The 19,435-nt window shown below is 38.4% G+C and overlaps 1 protein-coding gene across 6 annotated transcripts in view; it reads left to right on the top strand.

The window, feature by feature from the left end:
• LOC133642291 (meiosis inhibitor protein 1-like) overlaps positions 1-19,435 on the top strand; it is a 120,836-nt gene that overhangs the window by 79,471 nt on the left and 21,930 nt on the right. For 3 of the 6 annotated variants that reach the window (XM_062036404.1, XM_062036401.1, XM_062036406.1), the window contains 5 exons: positions 705-815; positions 4,879-4,989; positions 8,771-8,916; positions 10,593-10,677; positions 16,736-16,920. In XM_062036404.1, coding sequence (XP_061892388.1) covers positions 705-815; positions 4,879-4,989; positions 8,771-8,916; positions 10,593-10,677; positions 16,736-16,920 — 638 coding nt within the window. The remainder of the gene's footprint in view (positions 1-704; positions 816-4,878; positions 4,990-8,770; positions 8,917-10,592; positions 10,678-16,735; positions 16,921-19,435) is intronic. The other 3 variants (XM_062036402.1, XM_062036403.1, XM_062036405.1) reach the window with 3 other exon arrangements.

Here is a 19,435-nt window from a genome sequence, read left to right as displayed (position 1 = left end):
CAGAAAGTAAGCAGATATTAACAGTAAATGAACAAGTAGATTAATAATAATTTGTTACAGTTTGTCCTTCATAATTTTGACAAAATAATAGGTGTATAAATGACACAATATGTTACTGCATACTAATTAGGAGTCTTTGTTTGTTTACTTACTACTAAAAGACAAGTTGTCAAGTATGTTCACTATTTTATTTAAGGACTAAATTGCAATAATAAACATATGTTTCATGTACACTAACATTTTTTGTTCAAATAAAGCCAATAATAACATTTTTATGGTCCCTTTTATTTAGAAAAGTATCAATTGTGGTACTGGTAAAGTTACCAAAATATTGGTATCGAGACAACCCTAGTACCAACCTATAAAAGTAGCGAATTCGGTAGCCATCCTTATGTATGGCTCCACATGCTTACCTTTTTTCCCCAATATAAATTAGCCAAAGTCATCATTATAAGTGTACATTTGTGCATCCAATGTTCACTGGAGTGTTGAGTCAAACGTGTCTTCATACCTTCAAAGACATGTTTTTTGCAATAGTTTTTATTCAAACAAAGTGACAGAGGAGAGTCCCTGTAATGTAAATACAACTGGCAATGAAAACATTGCAGGGTCATCTCCTACACTGCAGCAGACAACTGGTTATTTACCCAGACACTCGTAATAATCATCAAAATGTGTCACGTCTTTGACCGTCGCTTTTGCAGTGAATTCACTCCCGCTGGTGCTGCGGCTGCTCAGTGTCACTCATACCAGCGAGCCACTTCCACCCCGCTGCAGCAAGATGGACGGCGTGCACTTCAAGCTGCTCTACCATGGTGAGGTCAGAGCAGGGCCACTGAGCACACTTCTCCTCACTCAGTGTAATCATGTCTGCACAATTTGCATTTCCCCGAGTAGTCAACAGCAACATTTGACAGGACAGCAGTCAGCTTGTGTCGCACACAAATATCTGCCTGACAGTTAACACCCGCTTGTACAGGCTTTAACACTGTTAGGTGGTTTAGTCTTACCCCGGGATGAAAGGACTTGGTGGCAGGTTGGTTCAATAAAGTCTTTAATTAACAAAAGATAAGCTCCCACAGAGCGGCACGACACACAAAGAGGTAAAGTCGCAAAATAAAAAAGAGGCCTACTTTTTGGAATTTTGCCTATCATTGACAATCCTTATGTGAGACGAAAACACAAATGTCTTTCTGTTTTATGTGCGGCCTAAATCATAGAAAACTGCTAGCAAAATGTGGCTAACAATGCAGGTAACCTAGTCAGTGGCCTAGTGGTTAGAGCAGGGGTCACCAACCTTTTTGAAAGCAAGAGCTACTTCTTGGGTAGTGATTAATGCGAAGGGCTACCAGTTTGATACACACTTAAATAAATTGCCAGAAATAGCCAATTTGCTCAATTTACCTTTAACTCTATGTTATTATTAATAATTAATGATATTCACACTTAATTGAACGGTTTAAAAGAGGAGAAAACACGAAAAAAAGGACAATTAAATTTTGAAACATAGTTTATCTTCAATTTCGACTCTTTAAAATTCAAAATTCAACCGAAAAAAAGAAGAGAAAAACTAGCTAATTCGAATCTTTTTGAAAAAATTAAAAAAAGAATTAATGGAACATCATTAGTAATTTTTCCTGATTAAGATTAATTTTAGAATTTGGATGACATGTTTTAAATAGGTTAAAATCCAATCTGCACTTTGTTAGAATACATAACAAATTGGACCAAGCTATATTTCTCACAAAGACAAATCATTATTTCTTCTAGATTTTCCAGAAAATTTTAAAAGAAATTCAAAAGACTTTGAAATAAGATTTAAATTTGATTCTACAGATTTTCTAGATTTGCCAGAATAATTTTTTTGAATTTTAATCATGAGTTCCAAGAAATATTTCACAAATATTCTTCGTTGAAATAACAGAAGCTAAAATGAAGAATTGAATTAAAATGTATCTATTATTCTTTACAATAATAAAAGAAAAATTTACTTGAACATTGATTTAAATTGTCAGGAAAGAAGAGGAAGGAATTTAAAAGGTAAAAAAGGTATATGTGTTTAAAAATCCTAAAATCATTTTTAAGGTTGTATTTTTTCTCTAAAATTGTCTTTCTGAAAGTTATAAGAAGCAAAGTAAAAAAAATGTATGAATTTATTTAAACAAGTGAAGACCAAGTCTTTAAAATATTTTCTTGGATTTTCAAATTCTATTTGAGTTTTGTCTCTCTTAGAATTAAAAATGTCAAGCAAAGCGAGACCAGCTTGCTAGTAAATAAATAAAATGTATAAAATCGAGGCAGCTCACTGGTAAGTGCTGCTATTTGAGCTATTTTTAGAACAGGCCAGCGGGCTACTCATCTGGTCCTTACGGGCTACCTGGTGCCCGCGGGCACCGCGTTGGTGACCCCTGGGTTAGAGTGTCCGCCCTGAAATGGGTAGGTCGTGAGTTCAAACCCCGGCCGAGTCATACCAAAGACTATAAAACTGGGAGCCATTACCTCCCTGCTTGGCACTCAGCATCAAGGCTTGGAATTGGGGGTTAAATCACCAAAAATGATTCCCGGGCGCGGCCGCCGCTGCTGCTCACTGCTCCCCTCACCTCCCAGGGGGTGAACAAGGGTGATGGGTCAAATGCAGAAAATAATTTTGCCACACCTAGTGTGTGTGTGTGACAATCATTGGTACTTTAACTTGAACTTTTAAGGTAATGGGGATAGGATCTAATCCGCCTACAAGGCTCTATAAAAACATCCTAAAATGTCGTATATACATGGTGTAAGGACCGTATTTTCCAGACTATAGAGCGAACATATGCCGCAGCCACAACATTTTAGAAGAAAATAAATATTTTTCCATATATTAGCCGCACCGGACTATAAGCCGCAGATATATATGTTGTGAAATTAGTTATTTATACAGAAATATTGTAAATGTTTATTTACATACCATAATAGTTTCCAAACGGTGTCTGTAACACGGCAGGGAAGTGTACAAGCAGCGACTAAGTTTGTGGTTAGAAGCTCGCACACATTTGCCACAGTGCTACTGATTTTCAACCAGTGAATGTTCAATTGTAGTCGGTGAATAGTTGCATGTTTTCCCACTCAATTCCATTATACAGGTGAAACTCATGTCAGACGTTTAACATCAAATGTGAAACTAATATGTGATATTACCTTATTGCATGCAAAGTGAGATATGTAGTTATTATAATTGTGACGACCATGGACTTGCAGCTTTTGAAGATTCAAAGGTTTCATAAACTGTAAATCAAAATAAGGCTTGAAATATGTGTGTTGCATGTTATGTATATGATAGTTTCATCTTGTCAATCTAAACAAACCATTCTAATATTTTAAGTGTCACTAGTATGTTTTCCAGGGTAGATTGTTAAATAAGAAATAAATATTCTGTAGAATTTAACAAAATAAAACGTGAAAATTACTCAAGAATGTAACATTTATATTAACATTATTAATACGTTTATTTTTTAAATGTTTTTTTTTTTCTATGCTATGTGCCTCTTTAAACCTCACTGTTGGCTTTCTAAGGTCATGTTAGCTCTAAACTAACCACAATTGATGCTAATCTACCTTTTAGTTCTCTTTTTTCCCAAATAAGAATCGATAAGAGAACCGTTAAGGGAGCGAATCTTTAAGCAGAATCGAAATCAATTTCCATCCTTATAACCAGAACTAGGGATGTCCGATAATGGCTTTTTGCCGATATCCGATATGCCGATATTGTCCAACTCTTTAATTACCGATACCGATATCAACCGATACCGATATCAACCGATATATGCAGCCGTGGAATTAACACATTATTATGCCTAATTTGGACAACCAGGTATGGTGAAGATAAGGTACATTTAAAAAAAATGAATCAAATAAAATAAGATAAATAAATTAAAAACATTTTCTTGAATAAAAAAGAAAGTAAAACAATATAAAAACAGTTACATAGAAACTAGTAATTAATGACTGTATTGATATATATTGATATATAATGTAGGAAGCAGAATATTAATAACAGAAAAGGTTTTTTGGGTTGGTGCACTAATTGTAAATGTATCTTGTTTTTTATGTGGATTTAATTTAAAAAAAAACCGATACTGATAATAAAAAAACCGTTACCGATAATTTCCGATATTACATTTTAACGCATTTATCGGCCGATAATATCGGCAGACCGATATTATCGGACATCTCTAACCAGAACCTTATCTTTTTTAACCTAAATATACAGATGCCGAGCTACAAGTCTTAGAAGCTGGGAGCTGACCAGATAAAAGCAGAGAAATTGGAAGTAATGTCCAAAAGTCCAAACTAATTCTATGACATAAGTAAAGTCTGGCCCAGTATTCTCTCTCTGCAACTTTATGTGATGCACATTTGTGACATCATTTAGAAGACTATTTCAGTTCCATAAAGTGACTATATTTCCCCGCCTTTATTATTCAATTTGCTGTGGTGCTCTAGAATCATTGCAACATTTTCATTGGCATATTGAAGACGTGTTTAGTTAGTCTGGTCGCTCTAATAAGTGACCAGCAAGTCCCCCCGCGTTTATCTTAGTGGGAATCTTTCTTTTCAATCATGACCATAAAAGCTCTGGCTACCAATGATGAAAGGTACTAAACGTTAAATAAAAGTGCCCTGATGTTGAAATCCCATCACTATTACAGTACTTTGCTTTGGGCCATGCGTGCATTAGAGAAGCTTTATCCTGTTACCTTTTCCAGCTTGTCAATTCTTGACATTAATGAATTCAGTCCTTACCAGTCAGAAGAGTGAAGTACATTTTGTCACAGTTAGTCATAGAATGTTGGAGTGAAGAAGCATCAGGTCCTGATTGTGCGTGTATGTGCGTGTGAGTGAGTAACATTGCAGGTCGGCTGAGTGCGTCCAACACCGAGAGTCTGCTGCCCGCCCTCAGCTACCTGCACTGCCTCCTGAGCCTCTCTCCTGCGTACTGCACTGACACAGGTTTGACACGCCCTCTTTCTCCACATGCAACACCATTCCATCACGTACACAGACTCATGTACGAGTCTGGGTCATTGACGTAGAGAATAATAATTACAGGTGGAAGCTTTGGGCACCTCACGATTCCATTACGATTAAAAATCCATTGTTGATGCATCTTTGTAGATTTATGCGGCATTACATTTCTTTTCGTTTCACTAAAAAAGTATTCGCCACTTGGAACTTTTAAAAAATACTGCATTTGTAATAAACAGTTTTCCCATTACATGTCTTGAAGTAATGACAACGTGTGCAAAACTGGAACATACCGTATATTACCAAATAAACGCCCTTGTGCAAATAACCGCCCATGTCCTAATATCAATCAATCAATCAATCAATGTTTATTTATATAGCCCTAAATCACAAGTGTCTCAAAGGGCTGTACAAGCCACAACGACATCCTCGGTACAGAGCCCACATACGGGCAAGGAAAACTCACCCCAGTGGGACGTCGGTGAATGACTATGAGAAAGCTTGGAGAGGACCGCATATGTCTAAATAGCCGCCCACGGGCTGTTATTTGCATAATTTAGATTAAAATGCTACTGGGGTTGCGTTTGCTGCAGTATTATTGTTTTGATGGTTTTATAGAGTACTTGGTACCATCATTTTATTTTTCCTGTATGCTGCTTTATTTAAAACTTGGAGTACTGTAGCCTTTATTTTATTTAAGTGACAGTATTATTGTTCTGTTTTGATGGTGGGTTTTATACTTGAGTACTTGGTACCATCATTTTATTTTTCCCGGTAGGCTGCTTCATTTAAAAAGTGTTATTTATTTTTAGTATTGGTATTCTATTTGACAATTGTTGCAGTACTGCCATGTTGAGGCCTTGTTGATCTCTTGTCTTTTGATAGCCTACCTCATGATGATCTCTTGTTTTTTTGTTTGTATGATTACAATAGCTTTTACATTTAAAGTTTTTTGTACGAAAAAAAAATACTGCACATTAACCATTGTAACCAAATAATGACCTGGTGCAGGCTGGTGCAAAAATAAATTAAAGCCTCGTGCAAATAACCGCCTGCTTCTTTTAAACGCCTGTCTCCAAAATCGATTTTGTGAAATAAACGCCCGGGCTACTATTTGGTAATACACGGTAAGTGCCTTATGATAAAGGAGCTGGTCGGACTTCTCGGTATGGTGGCTCGCTGTGGTCAGTCTAATCTTAGAACTTTCTGCATTACTTCATTTACAATGAATAAATAAATATTGTTGATTTTTATTAATCGTCCGGATTGTGATGCATCTAAAAATCGGTTATCGTTTAACGTGACATTTCAAACAAATTTGAACAGAAATAGTTCATGCACATTCAGATAAATCCTTCAAAATTACAATAAAAAAAACATTTGGCCGGGGGCCGGGCTGTATATATGCGCACTAATTGACTGAAAGAGCACGCACTTGGTGCGATGATGTCATGTTGTCGATGGAAAAATGCATTTTCAGACAATATGATTTGCCTGCGCGGCTAGGAGACCCCGAGAGTAACAAGCGCTTGCCTTGTTGCCTTTCATTAAGAACAATAAATTAGTTTTTAGTATAAGTAAATGTAATGCTGAGTGCATATCATTATGTCAAGATAATGGCACTAGCATTTACTTCATTTAAGAATATTTTTCAACATATTGAGCAAAAAGGTCTCTTTTTTTTTTCTACCTGGAAAAGTGCACTTGTTATTAGTGAGAATATACTTATTTTGAGCTATTTTTGGGTTCATTGAAGTTAGCTAATTTTACTTGTTTTGGAAAGTCTTGACAAGCCGAATTTTCTTGTTCTATTGGCAGATAATTTTGCTTAGTTCAAATTAGGGCTGCAACTAACAACTAATTTGATCATCTATTAATCTGTCGATTATTACTTCGATTAATCGATTAATAATCGGATAAAAGAGACAAACTACATTTCTATCCTTTCCAGTATTTTATTGAAAAAAAACAGCATACTGGCACCATACTTATTTAGATTATTGTTTCTCAGCTGTTTGTAAATGTTGCAGTTTATAAATAAAGGTTTATTAAAAAAAAAAAAAAAAGTAGCCTCTGCGCACGCGCATAGCATAGATCCAACGAATCGATGACTAAATTAATCGCCAACTATTTTTATAATCGATTTTAATTAGGGATGTCCGATAATGGCTTTTTGCCGATATCCGATATTCCGATATTGTCCAACTCTTTAATTACCGATACCGATATCAACCGATCCTGATATCAACCGATATATGCAGTTGTGGAATTAACACATTAATATGCCTAATTTGGACAACCAGGTATGGTGAAGATAAGGTACTTTTTTAAAAATAATAATAAAATAAGATAACTAAATTAAAAACATTTTCTTGAATAAAAAAGAAAGTAAAACAATATAAAAACAGTTACATAGAAACTAGTAATTAATGAAAATGAGTAAAATGAAGTGTTAAAGGTTAGTACTATTAGTGGAGCAGCAGCACGCACAATAATGTGTGCTTACGGACTGTATCCCTTGCAGACTGTATTGATATATATTGATATATTGTTAATATTAATAACTGTATCCCTTGCAGACTGTATTGATATATATTGATATATTGTTAATATTAATAACTGTATCCATTGCAGACTGTATTGATATATATTGATATATAATGTAGGAACCAGAATATTGATAACAGAAAGAAATGGGGGAGGGAGGTTTTTTGGGTTGGTGCACTAATTGTAAGTGTATCTTGTGTTTTTTATGTTGATTTAATAAAAAAATAAAAAACCCGATACAGATAATGAAAAAACCGATACCGATAATTTCTGATATTACATTTTAACGCATTTATCGGCCGATAATATCGGCAGGCCGATATTATCGGACATCCCTAATTTTAATCGATTAGTTTTTGCAGCCCTAGTTCAAATAAAATACCCCAAATTTTTGTATATTTTTTTTCTTGTTTTTGAACACTTGACTTTCTGCAGTGAGGGTAGGAACGTAGACTGACATGTAAATCGAGAGCTTCTCCTTCTGGCTCGGCTCCTTCTTCACCACAACAGACCGATACAGTGACCGCATCACTGCCGACGCCGCACCGATCCGTCCATTCTCCCCTCACTCGTGAACAAGACCCCGAGATACTTGAGGCAGAACTCCACTCCCGGACTCGAGGGGTGCAGTCCGCCTGAGAACCATTGCCTCATTTTTGGAGGCAACACTAAAGCTTTGTTGCTGGAAACACTAAAGATGTTTGAATTGAAATCCAAATAACTGAATAGCAAAGAGCAGCTGGAAGACCTCTATGAAAAATAAAAACAAAGGACCCAGATTTCCCTCGCCCGGACGCGGGTCACCGGGGCCCCGCTCTGGAGGTAGGCTCTACCTGTATAGCAGGGTGGACATAGAGGTCGGGTGTGATGGGAGCTGGGCGGCAGCCGAAGGCAGGGCACTGGGCGGTCCGATCCTCGTAGGAGGCCACGGGGAAGACCCAGGACACGTTGGGAAGACTATGTCTCCCGGCTGGCCTGGGAACGCCTCGGGATCCCCCGGGAGGAGCTGGACCAAGTGGCTGGGGAGAGGGAAGTCTGGGCTTCCCTACTTAGGCTGCTGCCCCCGCGACCCGACCTCGGATAAGTGGAATAAGATGGATAGTCATGTTACAAAGGTTGAGTAATGAATAAGTGAGTGTGTTCTACATGGATGTGTGTTTATGGGTCAGGCAGTAACACACCCTTGCTGACACATGATCCGGCACCTTCTCCTCCCCAGCTGTCTCCATGCTGCTCTCCAACGGTGGACTGATGGAGCGGCTTCAGACAGTCCTGTCTTCCTCCTCCTCTTCCTCCGCCTTGCTGTGCGTCAGTCATCTCCTCCTGTCCTCGCTCATCACCCTGCAGCACGTGCACGCCTCACAGGTATGCCACATGTGCAGTCTGCACACCGTCAAGGGCAGGTAAGACACAAAAGAGCTTAAAGGCCTACTGAAATGAGATGTTCTTATTTAAACGGGGATAGCAGGTCCATTCTATGTGGCATACTTGATCATTTCGCGATATTGCCTGATTTTTGCTGAAAGGATTTAGTAGAGAACATCGACGATAAAGTTCGCAAGTTTTGGTCGCTGATAAAAAAAGCCTTGCCTGTAGCGGAAGTAGCGTGACGTCACAGGTTGAAAGGCCCCTCACATGTGCACATTGTTTACAATCATGGCCACCAGCAGCGAGAGCGATTCGGACCGAGGAAGCGACGATTACCCAATTATTTGAGCGAGGATGAAAGATTTGTGGATGAGGAAAGTGAGAGTGAAGGATTAAAGTTAAAGTTAAAGTACCAATGATTGTCACACACACACTAGGTGTGGTGAAATTTGTCCTCTGCATTTGACCCATCCCCTTGATCACCCCCTGGGAGGTGAGGGGAGCAGTGGGCAGCAGCGTAGCCGCGCCCGGGAATCATTTTTGGTGATTTAACCCCCAATTCCAACCCTTGATGCTGAGTGCCAAGCAGGGAGGTAATGGGTCCCATTTTTATAGTCTTTGGTGTGACCCGGCCGGGATTTTAACTCACAACCTACCCATCTCAGGGCGGACACTCTAACCACTAGGCCACTGAGTAGGTATTAGAGGGCAATGGAAGCGATTCAGATAGGGAAGATGCTGTGAGAGGCGGGTGGGACCTGATATTCAGCTGGGAATGACTAAAACAGTAAATAAACACAAGACATATATATACTCTATTAGCCACAACACAACCAGGCTTATATTTAATATGCCACAAATTAATCCGCATAACAAACACCTCCCCCCTCCCGTCCATATAACCCACCAATACAAATCAAACACCCGCACAACACACTCAATCCCACAGCCCAAAGTACCGTTCACCTCCGTAAAGTTCATACAGCACATATATTTCCCCAAAGTTACGTACGTGACATGCACATAGCGGCACGCACGTACGGGCAAGCAATCAAATGTTTGGAAGCCAAAGCTGCGTACTCACGGTAGCGCGTCTGCTATCCAACTCAAAGTCCTCCTGGTTGTGTTGCTGCAGCCGGCCGCTAATACACCGCTTCCCACCTACAGCTTACTTCTTTGCTGTCTCCATTGTTCATTAAACAAATTGCAAAAGATTCACCAACACAGATGTCCAGAATACTGTGGAATTTTGCCATGAAAACAGACGCTGTTTTTATTGGGCCACAATGCTGTCCCAATATGGCCGCTACAATCCGTGACGTCACGCGCAAATGTCATCATACCGAGACATTTTCAGCAGGATATTTCGTGGGAAATTTAAAATGGCACTTTACTAATCTAACCCGGCCGTATTGGCATGTGTTGCAATGTTAAGATTTCATCATTGATATATAAACTATCAGACTGCGTGGTCGCTAGTAGTGGCTTTCAGTCGGCCTCTAATGGAGATAAAAACCCTGTACTTGCATCTTAGTGCTCAGCTTCCACTGCTGCAGATGATGCAATATTACTAGCAATAAACATTTGGTCCAAAGCTTTTTTCTCCTCTGATTCACCCAACATTCTATTGTTTGCTTTCCCCTCTCTCTCTCTCTCTCCCTCCATTCTTAAAGGTTCACAAAAGCCTGAGTTGGAGCCTGGACAGAAGTGTGCAGCGAATCCTTATTCAGAAAAGAAACACAGACAATCTCTTGCTCGGTAACAAAACCTCCTCTGCATATGACAGTTATTGTTCAAAGTACGTCGTTCTCAGAGAGCAAATGTAAATCATTGAATGAACATATAATTGCCAGTGTCATAAGTCCCACCTGTCAATACTTAAAGGCATTTCACAATATGGGAAATGTCCTGGGGAAATGGGTAAAAATAAGGGATTTTCATTCGCATGACAAATCGCTGTTAGCCTCTTAAGGCCCAAGCTGTTTGTTTACATGCTTTTTTTATTTCTCTTTGCTATTTGGGCTTATCGGACCCTAATTAGAATAAAAACTAAGAATCATCTTTGGATATGATGTACTTAGTCCATAAGTACAGCAAATGTGTACTTCATGTTTAGCATACTTGCCAACCCTCCCGTTTTTAGCGGGAGAATCCCGGTATTCAGCGCCTCTCCCGGCAGAGATTTTCTCCCGACAAACTCCCGGTATTCAGCCGGAGCTGGAGGCCACGCCCCCTCCAGCTCAATGCGGACCTGAGACTGAGTGGGGACAGCTTGTTCTCACGTCCGCTTTCCCACAATATAAACAGCTTGCCTAACGAATTCAAACGAATGGAAACAAGAATTTCAGTCCATCCAGGACAGTTGGAAGGGGAAGGTGTATGTTGCCTGTAAATATGTAGAACAGACTTCTCCATTGAACACGGTGGCCGAAATGATATACTCATCATGAACGGAGAAGTTAAACAGGACAATACTGCCATCTAATGGATAGCCACCGGAACACTGAAATTCAAGTATTTCTTTTATGTAAATAAAATAAATAAATATATATATATATATATATAGCTAGAATTCACTGAAAGTCAAGTATTTCATACATATATATATGTATATATATATATATATATATATATATATATATATATATATATATATATATATATATATATATATATATATATATATATATATATATATATATATATATATATATATATATATATATATGGAATATATATGAAATACTCGAGTTGGTGAATTCTAGCTGTAAATAACCACGCCCCCGCCCCCAACCCCCCACCTCCCGATATTGGAGGTCTCAAGGTTGGCAAGTATGATGTTTAGTGACATGCTCATTCTTATTTTTTTCCCCAAATTCCATTGTATGTTATACTCTTCTGACACCACCAGATGGCAGTATAAGTGTCCACATAAGTGGCCATAAGACCCCAATTCAGTAGTGTACACAATTGTGGAAATAAGAGCTAAAAGGTGCTGTCCACGCATGTGGCCACTAAGCCTTTAGAGCTTTTAAAGCAATTTAAAAATGAAATACTACATGCATTAAACTGGATTTGAACCTATGTGCCTTGCTCACAAGACACTGTCTTTAACCACTGTTCTATCATGAGAGTCAGCCCCTCTGGTTATCTAGTTTAATATAAGGCTTCCTTGGGAGGAACTCTGGGCTATTCCAGAAATGAAAATAAAAATAATTCAGGGCTCCTTCACAGCGCTTCTTTTCCATGCTGACTCATACATTTCTCCCTTGATGATACAGAAAGTATGAGGAAGTGTGAGCTACTGCCTGCTTTTTGTAGTTAAAGATAATAAGTGTCCTATTTGTAAGATATTTACTCAAACTGTCCTTGGTCTTAATGTCCAACCAACTCTCTCACATTGTTAATTAACATGCCACTCGCCCCCCCCCCCCCCCCAATTTTCTGTAGTTTTGTGTGTGTTAATAAATGTAAATTGTTTAAAAAGTAGTTATTTTTTAATGTAACATTTAAAAAGCGAGCTGATTATGTTAATTGTGCTGCTCAGTTCTGTATCGTCTTTTCTTACATTTGAGTCTCATTTGCAATGCAGTTGCACTTTCAAGACATTAGATGGCAGCACTGTAAAGGCTATCTATGGTATGTTGTCGAACTCCAAACTAGCTCTTTCCATCAACCTGAATGTGTTATGTTGCACCCTACAAAGTGTTTATACTGTAAGTATTGTACTTATTACACACCGGCTGTATGATTGTAAAATTAATCTTAGTTGTAGTTTTCATGACCAAATTTGGAGATGTTGAAATCGCCATGTAAAATTGCTGATGCTAATAGTAAATTAGCATTAAGCTAGTGCATTTTGCAAGAGTGGAGCCTTACTTTACGTTTTAGTGTTTTATACCAAGCATACTTAGAGCAGGGGTGCCCACACTTTTTCAGCAGTTAATACTTATCAAATGACACATTTGAGGTGATCTACCTCATATTGTATTATATATATGTGTATATATATACATATATATAGTGTGTATGTATATATGTGTATATGTATATATATGTGTATATATGTATATATATATATGTATATGTATGTATGTATATATATGTGTATATATATACATATATATAGTGTGTATGTATATATGTGTATATGTATATATATGTGTATATATGTATATATATATGTATATGTATGTATGTATATATATGTGTATATATATACATATATATAGTGTGTATGTAAAAATGTGTATATGTATATATATGTGTATATATATATGTATATGTATGCATGTATATATATATGTGTATATGTATATATATGTGTATATATTTATATATATATATGTATATGTATGTATGTATATATATGTGTATATATGTATATATATATATATATATATATAGTAGATGTTTTTTGTCAACATGTTAAAGGTTTTTAATAAATTACAAGCATGTTTAAGGCTTAAAAATTCCCTTCTTTCATGACGACATGAATATAAGTTGGTGTATTACCTTATTGTGATAACTTGCATTCTTCTATAACTTTGAATTTACATTATAGAGCAAAAAAAGTGCTCCTCTCTTTCCAATATCACATGAAAGTGGTAGGTTTTTAGCTTCTTATTTGTCCAACTTTTATACTCGTTTTTAAACCTTTTACAAGAAATACATTGGAGTTAACTGCGTAGCTGGCTAGCTTGTTTGCGCTGGTTTTCTGAGACTATTATTTTGTTAGCGCAGGCAGGATGGAGCCGCTCTTTTATTGTGAAGACAGAAACGGTACGGAGAGAGAATCCGTTGAAATAAAAAGTGCCAGTCGAAAGTGACGTGGTAGTGAAGATTGATGATGGCTAGTTTTTATGTCTATTCTTATAATGCCTCACCATCGACTGACGCACCCTCTGCGATCGACGTAATGGGCACCCTGGACTTAGAGGAAGTTTGGCTGACTGCTTGACTAATTATTTCCTTCAGCCAGTTTTAATCTGCAACCGCTCATGACGTCGCATAAAAGAAAAGTAATGAAAAATTTGGCACTGTTTGATTTTACATGAATCGAATATGACGGAATTCAGTTGCTGTCTATACAAATTCAGAATTCGGTACCCATCCCTACAAATCTGTGCTTTTTAATTTTGTAGTCCAGCTGCAAAATAAGCCACCACAGGGCTAAAGAAAGTTGTGAGTGACATCACTTTAATACTGTATTGTAACAAAGTACGAAGGTGACATCCACAAGGCTCTCCCTCTTAACCGTCCTCGCCATTTAAGGTAAACGATGTAAATATATCCATTTAATTTGTCATTAATGTGCACTTTGCATTGTTTTCTGCATGTACAACTCAAACAATTATCAGTAAAATGTGTTATTTTTTTGGGGTGTCTGGAACGGATTCGTTGGAGTTGCATAATTTGTGATTGGAAATTTGCTACATGCAGCCTTAGTTGCACCTTTGAGAATGGATGACGAATATCGAGTTACCGCTGATTGATTGTGAATTATTCAAACATAGTGATCGCAAAGCTGTGGTTTATGTTTTAGGACAAATAGGCCGGTGTATTGTCCTTTCATCGTTGTATTATCATATTGTATTGTGCCTGAAAGAACAATTTACCAGCTCGGTTTACCAACTGGCTAAGAAGATTATCGTCTTGCCAATTTTGTGTTCTCATATTTCTACTTTTTAACATATAAATTGTTTGAATCCGTTTGGAATCACTGACTGCTACAGCAGCCGTCCATTTACTCAAGTATGGAAAGCTCGAAATGAATGATTCCCGCTGTTTCCCTGGCTGTGCTTGACATATTTTCATCACATGAAGTGTTGCCGTGCTCACGATAAATGATCCCTGCAGGTTCTTTCTCTCCTGCTGCCACTCTTATCGTTTCTCTCAATTCACTTACTCACCCCATGCTCTCGCTCTCTTTGTGCTCACAATTTTCACCTCCCTATGCTTTGTATTTTGCCTCTCTATTCATTCCATATATATATTGTCGTGTAATGAGAGCAAATGTCAGTGTGCAAATTTAAAGGTGTGGCAGCTCTATGTTTAAATTTTGTTTAGCTTGTTCCTGGTCTTCTACTCCTTCATCACACTCTTGACAAATCTGTGTGTGCAGAATTGCTTTACTCGCTACTCTGCCCTGTCCTATTTTCCCCACAAATCTCATTTGTTTGACTTGAGTAATTTAACTTTAGACTTAGATTGGTCAGCTCTGACCAATCTGAAGTGTATGGGCATGAACTGATGAAGTCTACTCGGATGAGAGGCGAAACGTCTTGTAAGACAAACCAAAATGTCCAGTAGCGATCAATTGAATGCCCTGAGATGACAATGACCTGATGAATGACGACATTCATAGACATCTTGACCACAATTGTGGAAGTTAATAATGCCGCACGTTTGCTCCATGTTTTGAACTTGTAAAAGGGAAAAAAAACAAAACTTAAGCAGTCTTGTATTCAGCCATGTTAAAGGCCTACTGAAATGACATTTTTTTATTTAAAAGGGGATAGCAGATCCATTCTATGTGTCATACTTGATCATTTTGCGATATTGCCATATTTTTGCTGAAAGGATTTAGTAGAGAACATCGACGATAAAGTTCGCAACTTTTGCTCGCTGAAAAAAAAGCCTAGCCTATACCGGAAGTAGCGTGACGTCACAGGTTGAAAGGCTGCTCACATTTCCCTATTGTTTACAATGCAGCGAGAGAGATTCGGACCGAGAAAGCAACAATTAGCCCATTAATTTGAGCGAGGATGAAAGATTCGTGGTTGAGGAACGTGAGAGTGAAGGACTAGAGTGCAGTGCAGGACGCATCTTTTCTCGCTCTGACCGTAACTTAGGTACAAGGGTTCGTTGGATTCCACACTTTGTCCTTTTTCTATTGTGGATCATGGATTTGTATTTTAAACCACCTGGGATACTATATCCTCTTGAAAATGAGAGTCGAGAACGCGAAATTGACATTCACAGTGACTTTTATCTCCACGACAATACATCGGTGAAGCACTTTAGCTACGGAGCTAACGTGATAGCATCGTGCTTAAAAGCAGATAGAAACAAAAGAAATAAGTCCCTGACTGGAAGGATAGACAGAAGATCAACAATACTACTATCAGGAGACACCGAACCAAACTCTGGACCTGTAACTACACGGTTAATGCTGTGCCGCCTGTCGAAGCCTAGCAATGCTGTTGCTAACGACGCCATTGAAGCTAACTTAGTTACGGGACCTCGTCAGAGCTATGATAAAAACGGTAGCGCTCCACCTACGCAAGCCCTCATCTGCTCATCAACACCCGTGCTCACCTGCGTTCCAGCGATCGACGGCGCGACGAAGGACTTCACCCGATCATCGATGCGGTCGGCGGCTAGCGTCGGATAGCGCGTCTGCTATCCAAGTCAAAGTCCTCCTGGTTGTGTTGCTGCAGCCAGCCGCTAATACACCGCTGCACGAGACATAGTCTTCTCCTCCGCTGTTAAATCAGAATCAGAATAGTAAATAAATAAGTCCACTTTGGCATATTTTTCCAGAAAAGTCCGTTGTCATCACAGTTAAATACTTGCTGTGGTAGGAAGCCGGCTTCCTCAATCCCTTCAATACCAGCAAGCACAAAAGTTCGTAAATGGAAAAGTTCTCACATAGTGGGGTTTGTACTTCGAGGTTCCACTGTGTGTGTTTTTAGAATGGGAGAAGAAAAGAACCCACACAAGCACGAGTACAACGTAATAAAAACTCTGCACAGATGTTTCAACAGCTGTTTAACTTTTGTTGTTGATGTTGCTTTTTGCCCACTCTTGCCAGTCAGCTACTTGAGACTGCTGGAGGCCTTACTCAACGTTGACCTGACCTCAGCGCTGATGCGTGTGAGCACTGCTCCTGGCTTGCTTGGCCACACACCTCTGGAGGTTGAAGATGGACAATTGTTTCCACTTGGCTCCAGGGGGGCTCAGTGCCTCGCCATCGCTCTCAGTGGACTCATTTTACAGGTTGTATGGAGAAATCAGTATAAAAACTGTTTTTACTGTGATGTCATCATTTTAGCCATTGCAAATCTCTTTCTAAAGTACCAGTAGAGTGGAACAACAAGTTGCCTCTATATTGAAGCTATTATCATATATATCCCAGACACGTGATGTAGAGGAGGAACCACAGATCCCTTCCCCACCAACAACAATGTTAATCAAGCAGACTTTGTGAGAGCCAACACTGATTACTTTGGCCAAAATGATGATCCAGAACCTTATATTGTTGATCCTGAATATAAGGAGGATGATCTACAAGTTTTAGAAGATCTACTAAACAGATCCAGCTTTAATGAACCACTAAGCATCATGTAGCAGTGTTGCTAAGTGCTAAACAAGAAATACAAACTACAAACATAATACAAAGATAGCTTACTGTACGATGTCTGCTCTCACTGCGATGACGACTGATAGGATGTCCATATCTTCCCGTTTAGATGAAGAATTAATCATGATCCACACGAAGGGTTAACAAGGAAAATTATCCCTGCAGACACTGTCTTCGGTTGTGTGTTTGTCTCCATTGAATGTCACAGATGAACAACTTCTAGATTCAAGGCTAAATCCTCCTAATATCCAGATGAGAGGAGCGATTTATCATGTAAAATAATTTTGAATAGCCGAGACGCGATGATTTTGTGAGCAAAATAGAGAGCCCTCATTGACTACATTGTTAGCGGATTTTTTAATGTATTTATTTCTTTACTTCTTTATTTATGTGTTCATGTCTTGCATAAGGATTGTGAATGATGGACAGAACATCTGTCTAATTGTTGCGTATTTCCAGTATGACTGGTCTGATACTATGGTCAGAGTGTAGAAGTGTTACTACAGTGATGTCAATCTGCGGAAAAAGCCAAAGGTATTCGGAGCGGAATATTCAAAATGGCTGACTGAATTTGTGGCATTTTGTGAGGTTTAAACTTTTTTTTACATACTTTGTGGATTGTAAATAAGATTGAATATGGTTTAATTGACACAATGAAAGACAATTAAGCATATAAAGTCAATTAGTTTTTTCACTCTACTGCTACTTTAAGTTTTGTTGAGCTTGCAATGATTGTTACTCTGCTTACCCTGGACGGGTCTGTAGTTACATACACTTACATTCACACTAGAGATGTCCGATAATATCGGCCTGCCGATATTATTGGCTGATAAATGCTTTAAAATGTAATATCGGAAATCATCGGTATCGTTTTTTTTGTTTTTTTTGTTTTTTTAAATCAACATAAGTTAAAGTTAAAGTACCAATAATTGTCATTGACCCATCCCCTTGGGGAGCAGTGGGCAGCAGCGGCGCCGCGCCCGGGAATAAAAACAGAAGATACACTTACAATTAGTGCACCAACCCAAAAAACCTCCCTCCCCCATTTACACTCATTCACACAAAAGGGTTGTTTCTTTCTGTTATTAATATTCTGCTTCCTACATTATACATCAATATATATCAATACAGTCTGCAAGGGATACAGTCCGTAAGCACACATGATTGTGCGTGCTGCTGCTCCACTAATAGTACTAACCTTTAACACTTAATTTTACTCATTTTCATTAATTACTAGTTTCTATGTAACTGTTTTTATATTGTTGTACTTTCTTTTTTATTCAAGAAAATGTGTTTAATTTATTTATCTTATTTTATTTTATAATTTTTAAAAAAAAGGACCTTATCTTCACCATACCTGGTTGTCCAAATTAGGCATAATAATGTGTTAATTCCACGACTGTATATATAGCGGTATCGGTTGATATCGGTATTGGTAATTAAGAGTTGGACAATATCGGAATATCGGATATCGGCAAAAAGCCATTATTGGACATCCCTAATTCACACCTATGGACAAATTACAGTGTCCAGTAGAGGTGTCCAAATCCAATATGGATATTGGATATCGGTCCAATATCAGCAAAAAACAGTTATCGGATCATATCAGGTTGCATCTAAAATCTCCTACACAATCAGTCCTGCAATATGTTCACTTATGCTAAGCTTGTCAATTAACAGCTACATATTAAGGGTGAAGTGAAGTGAAGTACATTTATATAGCGCTTTTTCTCAAGTGACTCAAAGCGCTTTACATTGTGAAAGCCAATATCTAAGTTCCATTTAAAGCAGTGTGGGTGGCACTGGGAGCAGGTGGGTAAAGTGTCTTGCCCAAGGACACAACGGCAGTGACTAGGATGGCGGAAGCGGGGATCGAACCTGCAACTAGGGATGATACTCGAAACCGGTTTTCCCGGTTGTTTGATAAGAAAAGAACCGAGTCCTCGGACTCGAATCCCTTTTTGAGAACCGGTACCCGTTATCGAGACCACTATAGTAAAGGAAAAGAGTTGATTCTTTATTCGAATCTCGTCCCGACCAGAAATGCTCCGTGGGACATCACAAGAATTGACGTCACGTAGCTCAGTCATTAGGCGCAGATAGCGAAAGCAGGAAAACAATGGACGGGAAAAAGCACTCCAAGGTGTAATA

This window comes from Entelurus aequoreus, linkage group LG25 (genome assembly GCF_033978785.1).
Source record: "Entelurus aequoreus isolate RoL-2023_Sb linkage group LG25, RoL_Eaeq_v1.1, whole genome shotgun sequence".
In the NCBI taxonomy this organism is placed as follows: Eukaryota; Metazoa; Chordata; class Actinopteri; order Syngnathiformes; family Syngnathidae; genus Entelurus; species Entelurus aequoreus.
Note: the sequence above shows the minus strand (reverse complement) of the source record. Positions and strands in the feature narration are given on the sequence as shown.